The following is a 13,358-nucleotide window of genomic DNA, read 5'->3' as shown; positions in this document are numbered from 1 at the left end:
AGGGGGGTTGGAACTAGATGATCTTTAAGGTCCCTTCCAACCCAAACCATTCTATGATTCTATGATTCTAGTAAGCCTCCTTCCCTCCTGATCCCCAAAGGCTTTGAAGGAAAAGCTCTTCCTTTGGTTACATTTGCTCTGTTACTGCACTAAGGCTTCCCCTGTGTGAGCTCTGCTGGGCCTGCCCGCTCAGCAGCACGGGCAGGGCACAGGGGTCTCATGCTGTTTCATGCCGGTGTCTGTCTTGCAGGAGTTATTCAGCGCTGCACTGCTGTGAAGTACCACTACACCTCCAGCTCTCTGCCTCGCAACTTACCCATCAACATCACAAACACCATCCGGCAGGATGAGTGGCACGCGCTCCGTAAGTAACCCGAGGCTGTTGGGATTACTTAATGCCGTAATGCAATGGCAAGTGAGGGCTCCGAGTCACCTGGAGCTCTGAGTGTAAACATGTATTTGTTGGTGAGGAAGGGCAAGCAGCTGACAGGGTAATTGGAAGGGGCATGAGAATTGGAGGGGCTTAAGCAGTGAATTCAGGAATACAGGCACGTGTGTAGTGTGTTGCAAGGTGTAATCGTACTCCAGATCCGGGGACAAACAATTCCTAGCTGGCTTACAGCAAAGGTTCTGCATCACAGTATAGTCTGTATAGACCTTGTTGCATTTTCCTGTGTGCACACACCAGTGCAGCTCCCTGGCAACCAGCTCTTTTAGGGAACATCTCAGTTTGTCTTTGCAACCTCCTGTTACCAGCTCCTGGCCCACCAGCTGCCTCATGCCCAAGTCCTTCGCACACAGGTGACTGACCTGTAGCCTGTCATTGAGAATGATTTAAAAAAGTTTTTTTCTGCTCCTGCTTCTCTCTGTTTGTTTTCTGGTTCTGTTGCCTCACATGATTCTGTTTAGCCCCTGTCATGTGAGCCTCAGTGCTGAGGAACTCCAGCTGGAGACTGAACTAGGAGGAGACAAGAACAGCACTTGTACTACGGATGACAAAGTGCCATTCATATCACTGGTCCCCAAGCTTTTCTTTATAGAGCTTGTTACTGGAGTTGTTCCCATCATACCGTGTTGATCTGCTGTCTGCTTCTGTCCTCCCAGTATTCCACTTTTCAGTTCATACTACCTGCCTTCCATGCACTAGTCCTTTACTTCCCTTCAGTGCCCCCTCTCACTTTTTATTTCTCTTTTCAGCAGACACCCACCTACTCCATCCCAAAGAAACACACCGCCAAAAAAACCCAAAAAGCCCTCACAGTACGAATTTGGCAACAATTTGTAAATATTAGTAATGCACCCCTGCTCTGCCAGGCTGGGGGACAGTATTTGGCCAGTATTCCCCTTGATCATGGCAGAAACGCTCTCTAGTCGTACAGTGCCCAGCAGAAGGGAGGCGAGTTAGCTGGATCCTCTTAGTTTCAGTGTTGGGCAAACTATCTGCCTCAAAGAAACTGCAGGAGGAGTCGTCCATCGGCAAAGTATGAAGTTTAGAACCAGCAAATGTAAATCTTTCTGGATGCTTCTCTGGCTGTCCTGTCTTGGTGCCACCATCTTCATGTTTTCTTTCTTGCTTTTCTCCTCTCTCTTTCCTCAGATCTGCGGAGGATGACAGCTGGCTTCATTGGCATGGCCGTCTCCATCATCCTGTTTGGGTGGATCATTGGTGTGCTGGGCTGCTGCAAACAGCAGGAGCTCATGCAGTACGTGGCTGGGCTGCTCTTCCTAATGGGAGGTGAGAGCCTTTTGCTTCTACTCCTGAAGTCACCACAGTCAGCATTGCTGGCTGGGGAGGTGCTCGTGAAAGTAAAGTCAGCCCACAGCAAACACGCAAAGCAGTTCCTTAGCGCAGCAAACCGTCAGCACAGCACAGAGTTACCGCTTCCAGCTCTGGGCAGGACCTGTGCTTGCATGCATGGGTTTGCGTGTTTCTGAGTAGGCCCCGCTGTGTGTACACAAACCTTCTGCTCTGGAGAGCTGGTGTGTAGCCACAGGGGCTGTGAGCACAGTCCTTTTGCCTGCTCCGAGTGTGTGTGGAGCCTGTGGCTCCTGTCAGACAGCTCACTCTTCCCCAGGGAATTGTACGAACAGACAGAAATAATAATGTAGAGCACCTTTCTGCCCCTCAGAGATGTTCCCGTCTTTGGGTAACCATGAAGTCCAGACCCAGCCAAGCCTGGAGAACATCGGCCCAGTGGTAAGGCCATGAGCCCAGTGCTTGCCAGGACTGAGCCATCTGTTCCTCCTGATGGGGAACAGACCTTCTGCGTGGCCAAGGTTATTTTCTGAACTTTGTTCAGCTCGAAACCAGGCAGTGTTTTGTCTTTATTTGAAAGGGCCACAGTAGCAAAAAAAGCACCAAAAGGCTGAGCTACTGAGATGCTTCAAGGACGGGGACTCTTAGATTCCAAGCAGTTAATAGGCAACTTTCAATTTTGAAAAGTGAGGCTCTACTTCAGAGCCAGAACTGCCACCCTAGAGGCCCAGTGTCAGCACCCGTAATGGCTGCCAACGAGGAACTTGGTGACATAACAGCAGCTGCATCAAGTAGGTGTGACACTGGTTTTGGGGGGTGGGGGTGGAATCTTCCTTTGCTATAAATGAGCCTTATCAAGGACTGGTTTTGGGGACCTGCAGAGAAAACCACTCTGCTGACACGGCGTGAAGCTAGGGAAGCTGAAGTTAGCCTTGTGCTGTCCTTGATCATCTTACGTGCTGCTTAGCTGCGGTTTCCTTTGGGAACATTCTCATTCTGCAGCAGTGAGAGAGTCAAGTATTGCAAGTGGCCTGGGTCCCCTTTGAGTGCTTCTGCACGTACCGTGATGGGCATGCTGTCAGCAGCAAGAGCTGTCATTAGTGTTCAGGCACAGATCCAGAGCTGGAGAGACTGAAATGATCACCTCACCCCCCGAGTCTGGTGAACTAGTGTGGATTAGACAGACTGAGGGCCTCACCTATCACGTTTCCTTGGCTTTTTTGTTCCTCTGTAGAGGTGCTTCCTGAATGTGTAGCAGATGACAAAAACCTGGGCACTCTCTATGGGCCTCGGCTACAGCTGGCAGGAGGCTGGACGTTCCTGGGAGACACCCAAGCAGTGCCGCACTTTGCAGCCCCGGGCTTCAGCTGTCTACCCTCCAGAGGGGACACTGCCCAAGTACTGGCTGGAACCTGATGACATTAGGCTCTGGGGATAAATGTAGTCTCAGGAGTCTTGAGGATGAACTACGGAGTCTGAAATAGCAACAGAGGGAGCTGAGGTGATGTTGGTTATTTGTGAAGAGGGGTATCCTGTAGTCATACGTATTTTGCCTTTTTTTCCCCTCCCCCCACCTTGTAAGAAAAGTGACTGGTAGGACTAATTAAAAAAAAGGGTAATTCTTGATTTTGAATATTCATGACTGAAAATACCTAGTGCAAACCCCAGCATAACTAACCTCTCTGAGGGCAGTGTAGAACCCTCTTGCTTTTCTCCTGCAGGTACGTGCTGCATCATCTCACTCTGCACGTGCGTAGCCGGGATCAATTTCGAGTTATCTCGCTATCCTCGCTACGTCTACGGGCTGCCAGAGGACATCAGTCATGGCTATGGCTGGTCCATGTTCTGTGCCTGGGGGGGCCTGGGCCTCACCCTGCTGGCTGGGTTCCTCTGCACATTGGCCCCGTCACTCAACACTTCGCGGGCGTCCGTACAAAAACCCAGACAAGAAAACGGGGCCGTGTGACCTCGGAGGGAGAGAGGAGAGACTCTGGAAAGCGCAGCCTGGGCAGAGCTGTGGGTTGACACCGGGAAGAGGTGGCATGTCAGCGTGTGGAGAGCTGGGCCAGAGCTGTGGAAATACCAGCCTGTGGGCGCCGCTGCAGCCTCCAGTCGCGGACACAGACATTGCAAGGAACTCCAGGTTTGAATTATTGGCGGTTTGCTCATCGATGGTTTAAGGGGGACGGTTCTTTCGATTTGTTTTTCTTCTGTTTACAAGGGATTGAGTCCAAGGCTGTGTCTTTTTTTGTGCTGTTTTTTGAACTGTACCTCCATGGTCCTGTTATTGTCCAGTTGTAAGGGATGTTTACGCACCAACTCTATTGCTGCAGGTCTGTGGAATTCAGACCCAAAATTAGGGCAAGGAGCTACGTGAAGTTGGCTTGAACACTTTTGCAACAGGAGCGTCTAGTGTTGGCTGAGGCCATTATTTCCCTAAAGAACCTTGATCTAAGCCAAGGTTTAGGCCAAAGAATTAGCCCATTCTTAGTATTAATTCATTTAAATCAGAAATCTGTGCTATTCCACAGCTATTTACTCACTACTACAGTCGTTTCCAAAAGGAGCCGGCTGTAACCGTGCAGCAAGACTCTCAAAAACCCTCTTACTGCCTTTAGGAAAGGAGGGGAAAGTTTTCCTCAGCTTCTTACACAGGTAAGGTTACTCACGCGGCTAACGAGCACACCCTTGTTTTAACGGGGAGTTGTATGCAACACGCAGCTTGTAACTGTTCCGCTAGAGGCCAGGGTATGGTTCTGAAAGTAGGTCATCCTTTGAGCTGCGGGGATCAGCTCTCACCCCCCAACACACCTGTGGGTGCCACTCCTGTTCTGTGGAAGGAGATGAGCAAATCTCCCCGCAGTACTGCTAGAGCAGCAGACGTACAACCCCCTCTCCTGTTAACGTCCAAAGGAACCGCAGTGTGTTTTCCTCAGGAACGCGTGGCTTTCTGCTCACTTCACCGCTCACCCCTTTCCCGTGTCACATGCCCCCCCCCGAGCACAGCGTGTCAAGAACACCACGCACTCCGCTGGCACAAGCTCCCCGCTCCAAAAGGAGTGGTAAGGACCTTGGAACCAGTGCAGGTAGTATGGCTAACTCAGGAACATCAGCCCAAGTACTCGGGGGGTGCAGTTTTCTTTCATTCATCTGTTCTTTCTTCCCTCACCTCCCCGCCCCTCTCCCAAGTGTCCAAAAACTGCACAGGTAAAGATGAGATGGCCAGCATTTGGAGATGTTTACATTGTATTTAAAATACAATACAGTGGCATGTAAGATACTTAATGCTAAAGTCGGTGTATTTATGAAAAGTGTAATTTTTAAATGGAAGTTGTAATTCTCAACTGGCATTAAAAGTACCGAAAGACTTGCTCAGTGAATGAAATCTGAATCCTTTCTATACGGGTCAGCAATGGGGCTAAAGCTTCCAGAGTTGTTTAAATGACAATGGTAAAACATCGTTCCATGTGTGAATTGTGGTCACTTCTCCCTTGCAAAACGAGTGTTAGTTGGAAAGAGGCTACCAAAGCTGTACAGTCTGTCCACTGGCTGCACAGGTCAAAACGGGGGATGCTGTCTGAGCTGCAGTTCATCCATTTCAAGGTACATTTACTGCAGTATAACCTGTTGGTCCTCTTCCAGAAGGAGCAGAGCAGGACTGAATCCAGTTCTAGAAGGAGGAAGCTCCAAAGGCAGCATGATGGGCACCGTGGACAGGAGGTTCTCACCTTCCCTTTTGTGGGTGTGGAACCACCGAGCAAGGGCGACAGCCCCAACACATCAAGGATTTGGTTTTAGAGGGAAAAAATGCTTTATTTTTTCCAAACAAAGTAAGTGGTACAGTCCAGTCTAGTCCTGTCCTCTGCCACAACCTTGAGCGGGCAGAGATCAGGCGTAGTACTGCAGATTGGCTTTTTTCTTTGCCTGAACCTCCAGGATTCCTTCCATGTAGTCCTCATGGGTGAGCTCTGTAGCTCCACGGCGGAGGGCAATCATCCCCTGCCCAACGAGACAGTATTTAGAGAGGGCACGCGAGCCCAGCATCAGCTGAGCGTACTTACTCCACGCTAGCTTTCCCATCTCCCTCCTGCCCGTGCTGGCTGCTGTAGAGCAACACTTACCGCTTCAACACACACAGCCTTGCACTGGGCTCCGTTGAAATCGTCCGTGCAGCGAGCCAGCTCCTCATAGTTTACGTCAGGGCTGATAGGAGCAGGAGAGGAGGAAAAAAGAAAAAAGGCTGAGAACATGTACCGAATAGAAAAAGCTTCCTTAAAACTCAACTGTGAGCTCTCAACAGAACACAGTACCTACCACTCCAGAGCCCTGAGATCGCGTCATGAGTGACAAAGCCCCCAAAGGCCATGCCTCTTCCATACCTGACATTCATTTTGCGTGAATGGATCTGCATAATTCTGGCTCTGGCCTCCTCGTTAGGCATCGGGAACTCAATCTTGCGATCTAATCGTCCAGAGCGGAGCAAAGCTGGGTCCAAGATATCAACGCGGTTGGTCGCAGCGATCACCTAGGTAGAAGCAAGGTTGTCAGTATGAGGCACCTGGTGGACAGGTCTCTCCTCCCCAAGGATCCACCAAGCTTCTTCCCTGGACAATGTTTTCCATCCCCTGCTAGGGCGCCCTGGACCTCAGTAGCAGTCTCTGCTAGATCCCAACCTTGACTTGTGTGTTGGGCTGGAAACCATCCAGTTGATTGAGCAGCTCCAGCATGGTCCTCTGCACCTCCCGATCACCGGCCTTCTCACTGTCAAACCTGAGGAGAAAACAAGGGTGAACGGTCAGCGTGAACCTGGCCACCCTGCCCCTGCTTTTAATCACTCAAAAAGACAGAATGACTGCAGTTCACACTTTCCAAATTCCTCCTTCCTACAGGAAATCCTGCCTTGATGAGGACCACAACTAGAATAACGGTCAGCAGCAGCGTCGTCTCATTCCATCCTTAGAGCTGAACGGGGCTAATGCTGTCCAGGCCCAAGCAGTAAATGAGGGTAAACATCTCCATGTGCCTGATGGGGTTATCACACAGCAGTTTCATACAGCAGGAGACCATCAGATAGATCCCACGTCTCATGAATTCTGCTTGGGAGCCCAAGGATTGTGGCGACTGCTACCTACCTGTGTCTGGCTTTACACTGTTTCGGAACAGGCCGCGCTTTAAGCCAAGCTTCCCTCACACACAGGCAAAGGGGGCTGCTAGGTAGCTCCCAAGGGCTTTACAACATGGCCTACACCTCACCTTTTAGTGCCAATGGCATCCAGCTCGTCAATAAAGATGATGGAAGGAGCCTTTTCCTTGGCTAGAGCGAAAGCATCACGCACCAGCTTCGCTCCATCGCCAATGAACATCTGCACAAGCTGCGGACCCGCAAGCTTCAGGAACGTAGCCTGGGAAGTGAAAGAGAATCCTATGCTTTGTTTCTCAACGGGGCCGCTTCCGAGTACTACAAGAAGCCCTTAACAAGCAAGCAAACACAAAAGAAAATCCCAGCCTTTGTAACACAGGTTTGACCCCTCTCCTCCCTGAAGGAGTTCTTATTCTTTTTTCGGGTGCTATTCTACAGCAGCACACGCTTCCAAAGGTTCCTTTTACCTTGGTCTGGGCAGCACATGCTCGAGCTAAAAGCGTCTTCCCTGTTCCTGGAGGCCCGTACATAAGGACTCCTTTGGGAGGCTGTATACCCAAGTTTTCAAATTTCTCCTTATGATTCATTGGCAGGACAATGGCCTCCACAAGCTACAGCAAAAGAAGAATATTAATACATAAACACATTCTCCTCCACGGATCCAGGCTGTCTGCTTTAAGTTGAAGTTCAAAGACTTTTGTCTGCGGTCACACCGGAAACTCAACATGAAGTTATCACCTCTTGGATCTGTTTATCCAGCCCCCCGATGTCACTGTACTGCTCTGTGGGTCTCTCATCCACCTCCATGGCTTTCACCCGTGAATCATATTCAGTAGGCAGGGTCTCCAGGATCAAGTAAGAGTCTTTGTTCACCCCCTGTAAACACAAAAGTCCTTCACTTTTACAGGCCCTTCAAGATAACAATTAACAGACACGGGATCAAGGATGATTCATGAGGCCGCAAGGATGCAGGAACTGGCATTGATCCCATAACCACAGGTTGGCACAGCGGACAACGCCACAGCTAACCTAGCACGTTTTAAAAACAGAGGGGTCCAATTTACTTATGACACAAAAGACCGGCTTTAGAAAGCTCACCAGGTGGTATCTAAATTTTCAGCACCTAATTGTATGTATAAAGAACACACCCTCCAAACTACTGTTCTATACTACAAATATGACTGAACCCATAATACCTTTTTATGAAAATTTTAGTACAGAAATGGTCTTGGAGAAATCCAGACAGGTCTTTCTCCTTCCTGAAGGGCAAGGCATATGCAGTTTTCTGCCCAACATCGCATCTAAGTCACAACAGCATCACTCACCACTAGGTCTCCAGGCTTCAACTTCTCAGCATCAACCAACCCAATAACAGGCAGGAAATACGTCTGGAGGGAAAAAATCGAAGTAAGCCAAACCAGCTGTAGGAGGTGAAGGTCCTTTTCTGCACCCCTCACATCCAGCTGGGCACACAGGCCTTACCTGGCGGGTAGAGGTCTTGATCACAGCACACTTGCCCTTTCTCTGGGAATCCAGGTCAATGTTTGCTCCATCCTCCTCCTGGTCATTGGGGTCAACGTCCAGCAGCTAAAAACCAGAGTGAGAGATTTCATGACAACGTAACCAGCCTAGCAGGATGACCCAGGAGTAACGTTTCTCAATTAACATGCAGCAGGAGAAAAAAAAAACCTTCCCATCATCCATCAGCAATACAATCCCGAAAGCATTAAAGGCCTCCTAAAAAATGAATTGCTTCCTTTCCTTGTGAAGCAGCCCACAACAGCACACAGCAAGACACTATACACAGTTCAGAACAGAGCAGTAGGCAATAGCACTGATTTCTCCTCCCATTGCAGCAGCTCACATTAAGCCTTAAGTTCATTAAGTTTTAAAACACTAGTACAAGCCAACCTCTTTTTAAAACAAACAAACAAAAAAAACCCACACAGAAAACTATCAGCATCTTTTGGCCTATCAGCAAAACTACTGAATTACTAAAAAGTGAGGTAGTGACAGAGCCCCCACTTTTAATTCGCTGTGTCACAGGTTTCACGAAGCAGGTACCCCATCTCACATGCCCAAGCCTGCACAAATCGAAGCTGCACCACCCTCTGTGGCTGTGTTAGGTACGGTTGAACTGTAACCAACACCTAAGGAACCACCCAGACAAGCAAGTAATCTGCACTTCCAGGTCACACACAAGCCCAACAGAAGAACCTGAAAGTCCTGGCTCCAGGAGCATCAGCAGTTTGAGAATCCACCATGTCTCAAACTCCTGATGAGCTGCCCTGCCCTTCTCCCTGCACACACTTCTCGCACCGCTCTCACCTCAATCACGTTAGAGACGAGGTATGGCAGGGTTTTGTTCACTTTGATCTTCTCACTGTTCTCTTTGATCTTGTCTTTCATGGCCTGAAGCTCATGGGTCACTCTCAGTACTTCACTCTTCATGATCTGGAATCAGTATACAGAAGAGAGAGAGAGGAATAATATCAGGAGACTAAGGCAAGATAAAATCCATATATTATTCCAGAAGTAAAGCAGTTACAAAAAAACCTAAGTCTGAGGAAACAGTGGATATAAAGGGAAATGTAATACAAAAAGAGGAAAAGCCAGCAAATTAGCCAAAATTGGTTAGGAATCAAGTCTACGCAGTCCATTCTGGTCTCCAACTCATCAATACCCCTAATTAATTTCTTCCCAGTGCCACTGGATAACCTTAGTCTCATCAGTGCATCGGCATACAGGGTGGCACTACGGCCGAGATAAGAGTATGACCGAGATAAGGCAACAGTGCTTTGGTTTCTATTTCTAACGTACAGATCCACAGGTGGCCAGACACACACACCCACACACACGTGCATATCTGTGTGCATCCGTATACACATGCCACTGTCAAAGTTATGTTTTGCTGCGTTTAAAGAAGGACTGCATGCTGGAACACCAAAGCCATGACAGGCAGCAGCATAGGAACAGCCAGGAAAACCCCTAAAGTGAGCGTGTCACAGTACAGAAACGAAGTGAACTGAAAGCGTACACACAGGGAGTGACAGAACTGAGGCTTGTGTCTGCTGAGAGCAGTGGGACCAGCAGCACCTCTGCAGAGAGATGTACCGCCACTGCTTCCAGTGGGACAAAGAGAAGTGACATTTCTATGAAGCTCTTCTGTTCCACACATCTCGAGACCTGCACATGAGAAACAAACCTATCAACTGCCTCTCGGGGGGAAAATGACTTCTTGCTCTCCTTAAAAGTAAACACTGGAGGAATATCCGGTACTTGTTCCCCACAAAGATACCCAGGTCCTTTGGAGAGCAGTGGAATTCGCAGGATAACTCAGGCTGAGAGGGACCTCAGGGGGTCTCTAGCTCAATCCCCGGCCCAAAGCGGGGTCAGCTCTGGGCTCTCACTGGGTCGCTCAGGGCTCTGCCCAACTGAATCTTGAAAACTTCCAAGGATGGAGACTACACAATTTCCCTGGAACAACCTGTTCCGCTGTCTGACTGGCCTCACAGTGACAAGGTCATCTTCAAAACCCTGCAGAACCTCTCCTTTTTTTGTATTTATGACCAGTAATTTATGGTTTGAACTAACTTTGGCCTAGGTGTCGATGTAAATAGGACTTTTCTATAGGAAAAGAAGAAATAAACCAAACATAGACTAGTAGCATGACAGAAAGCTCAAATTCCTACATCTTTATATGATTTTAACTTCTCTGAGGCTTTTGCTGCTACTGTGGTCAACAGCTCAGTGTCTGGATGGAGATCAGGGACAAGTGGGGTCCCTCGGGAGTCCATACTAGGACCAGTACTGTTTCATTTCCCCGTCGGTGACATAAGACGGTGGAATCAAGTGCACCCTCAGCAAGTCTGCAGGCAACACCAAGCTGTGTGCTGTGGATGACAACCCCGAGGGACAGGATGCCATCCAAAGGGACCCGGACAAGCTTGAAAAGTGGGCCTGTGTGAACGTCATGAGGTTCTGCAAGGCCAAGTCCAGGATCCTGCACATGGGTTGGGGCAACCCTTGGTATCAGTACAGGCTGGGAGATGAAGGGATTGAGAACAGCCCTGCCAGGAAGGACTTGGGGGTGCTGGTGGATGAAAAGCTGGACATGAGCCGGCAGTGTGCGCTGGCAGCCCAGAAAGCCAATCATATCCTGGGCTGTATCAGAAGTGTGGCCAGCAGGTCGAGGGAGGGGAATCCTCACCCCCTACTCTGCTCTGGTGAGACCCCACCTGGAGTGCTGCGTCCAGCTGACAGGCTGAGAGAGTTGGGCTTGTTCAGCCTGGAGAAGAGAAGGCTCCGGGGAGACCTTATAGCACCTTCCAGTGCCTGAAGGGGGCTTATAAGAAAAATGGGGACAAACTTCTTAGCAGGGGCTGTTGTGACAGGACAAAGGTCAATGCTTTTAAACTAAAAGAGTGTAGACTCAGCTAGGTATCAGGAAGAAAGATGAGGGTGGTGAGGCAGTGCAATGGGCTGCTCAGAGAGGGGGTAGATGCCCCATCCCTGTAAACATTCAAGGTCAGGCTGGACGGGGCTCTGAGCAACCAGATCTAGCTGAAGATGTCCCTGCTCACTGCAGGGGGGTTGGACTAGATGGCCTTTAAAGGTCCCTTCCAACCCAAACCATTCTATGATTCTATTAACTCTAAGGGAATACACCTATAAGAAAATATTCACCATCCAACAATAAGTAAATTCACACCCAAGACTAATGCACCAAATACAGGTGCTTCTTGGTGCTGTCTGGCTGACACCCACATACATTTTCCTCCCTTTCCTGGTTAGTCACAGGAAACTGTGGGGAAAACACACAGTTTGCGATCCCCCGGAAGCAACTGTAGCACCAAAAGGTCTTGGGACAACTGGGTACATCTTAATTGGCTCACACGAACCTGTTCAAGAGGGAAGGAAATCCAGTTTTCTCTGAAAACTAGCTTTTTAAAACTCTCAGTGCCTAAGCACAACGTTGTGCCTTAACACACACTTATTCACAGTACAGAACTATTACAGGACCCAATGCAGAATGCAGTCTGAAAAACATTCAAGGAAGAACTGCATGAGGGGAGGGTGCCAATAACCACTTCTCACTTATGGTGCTCTTACTGTAGAACAGAGAAGGTTGTTTTTACTCCTTAAGGTATTCTTCAATTTAGAAATAAGATACACACTCATCTCTGGGGTCCTTACGGATCAAGAAAGTATGGGAGTCAGTCAGAATTACCTGTGGAGCCTGAAGCAGCAAGATGAAGTTGCTCTGTAGAATTCATACAGTAATTTTTCTCAGTATTGCTCATACTGGGCAGTAGGGACAACCTTATACTGAAGTGAAAGCGCTCTTTGATGTGAAACAGGTCTATCTGGGGACAGGTGTAGCCAGGTCAGTCCTGTTTGACATCTTTACGAATGACCTAGACAAGAGGATGGAGTGCACTCTCATCACGTTCGTAGGTGACACCAAATTGTGGGGCACAGTTTCTGTGCTCCAGGGCAGGGCTGCCACTCTGAGGGACCTCGGGAGACTGGAGGAATAGGCATACAGAAACCTTACAGAATTCAAGGACAAATGCAAAGCCCCCCACCTGTAAAGGAGAGCACCTGGCAACAACACGGGCTGCTGACTGACTGGCTGGGGACAAGCTCTGCAGAAAGTGACCTGGGGGTCCCCAAGGACTAAACTGAGCAGGAGCCAGCAATGTGCCCTGAGAGCAGGGGTGGCTGACAGTATCGCGGGCTGTACCAACAGGAGTGTAGCCAGCAGATGGAGAAAAGTGATCAGTCCCTCTTATTCAACAGTGTCAGATCCTGTGTAGAGCAGAGCAGGCTGCCCAGTTTTGCCCCCTCCCCCCGTGCAGCAAAGACATTGATGAACTGGACTGAGCTCAGCGTAGGGCAGGGGGCTGGGGCACAAGCCCTGTGAGAAGCAGCTGAGAGAAGTGGGCTCGTTCAGCTGGAGAAGAGAACTACTGGGAAGGCATCAACAAGACAGAACCAGCAGAGAAGCAGAGGGTGGGCGATGAGACAACCGACAAGGACTGACACAAGAGAGGCTCAGGCTGTACGTAAAGCAGGTCTTCACCCTCGGGAGGGCAGTCAAGCGGTGGCACAAAACGCCCACAGGAGTGGAGCAACATGTCTTTACAGACTTCCAGGATCCAATCGGATCCAAGACTGAGCAGCCTGGGTTACGGCTGACCCTGCTTTGAGCAGGAGCTTGGACCAGAGATCGATCCAGGCTACGGAACAGACTTCCCCCTCCCCTGTGCCTGGGATAGCTGGGAGGCCTTGTGTACCTTTACCTGGAGCAGCCAAGCCTGGGCAGAACAAGCGGCCCCTCAGCTTCCCCGGGTCCTCGCTCCTCGTATTCCCTCCCCACCTTCCAGGCGTACTGCTCCCGATCCCGCCGCCCGCCCTGGCCTCTGCCCCCGCGGCGGCGCTAGGCCCGGCCCCGCTCCC

At 49.7% G+C, this 13,358-nt stretch overlaps 2 protein-coding genes across 2 annotated transcripts; one reads left to right on the top strand and one right to left on the bottom strand.

Moving 5' to 3' along the window:
• Nucleotides 1-250: 250 nt before the first annotated feature.
• On the top strand, nucleotides 251-4,030 carry LOC104514424 (transmembrane protein 178B-like; the record flags this gene model as incomplete). Its single annotated transcript, XM_010158103.1, has 3 exons — nucleotides 251-364; nucleotides 1,598-1,735; nucleotides 3,478-4,030. Coding segments are annotated over 3 exons (497 nt in total), but the record flags the coding sequence as incomplete, so codon positions are not given.
• Nucleotides 4,031-5,543: 1,513 nt separating this feature from the next.
• Nucleotides 5,544-9,349, bottom strand: PSMC3 (proteasome (prosome, macropain) 26S subunit, ATPase, 3). The gene is made up of 10 exons (XM_010158102.1): nucleotides 9,225-9,349; nucleotides 8,379-8,483; nucleotides 8,222-8,284; nucleotides 7,635-7,772; nucleotides 7,364-7,507; nucleotides 7,010-7,158; nucleotides 6,430-6,526; nucleotides 6,136-6,281; nucleotides 5,878-5,959; nucleotides 5,544-5,755 (listed from the first exon to the last, which is right to left on the bottom strand). Exons 1-10 carry the CDS (start codon nucleotides 9,345-9,347, stop codon nucleotides 5,645-5,647), a joined length of 1,158 nt encoding a protein of 385 aa, XP_010156404.1. The 5' UTR covers nucleotides 9,348-9,349; the 3' UTR covers nucleotides 5,544-5,644.
• Nucleotides 9,350-13,358: the final 4,009 nt, after the last annotated feature.

This window comes from Eurypyga helias, unplaced genomic scaffold, assembly GCF_000690775.1.
Source record: "Eurypyga helias isolate BGI_N326 unplaced genomic scaffold, ASM69077v1 scaffold32718, whole genome shotgun sequence".
NCBI lineage: Eukaryota > Metazoa > Chordata > Aves > Eurypygiformes > Eurypygidae > Eurypyga > Eurypyga helias.
The sequence above is the reverse complement of the archived record's forward strand: the minus strand, read 5'-3'. Positions and strand labels throughout refer to the sequence as shown.

Coding starts and splice junctions, on each gene's coding strand:
- PSMC3 (XM_010158102.1), bottom strand. CDS start 9,347: ATGAAGAGTGAAGTACTGAGAGTGACCCATGAGCTTCAGGCCATGAAA. Junction 8,285..8,378: donor TCAAGACCTCTACCCGCCAG/GTAAGGCCTGTG, acceptor TTTTCCCTCCAG/ACGTATTTCCTGCCTGTTAT. Junction 7,159..7,363: donor CATGTGCTGCCCAGACCAAG/GTAAAAGGAACC, acceptor TTCACTTCCCAG/GCTACGTTCCTGAAGCTTGC.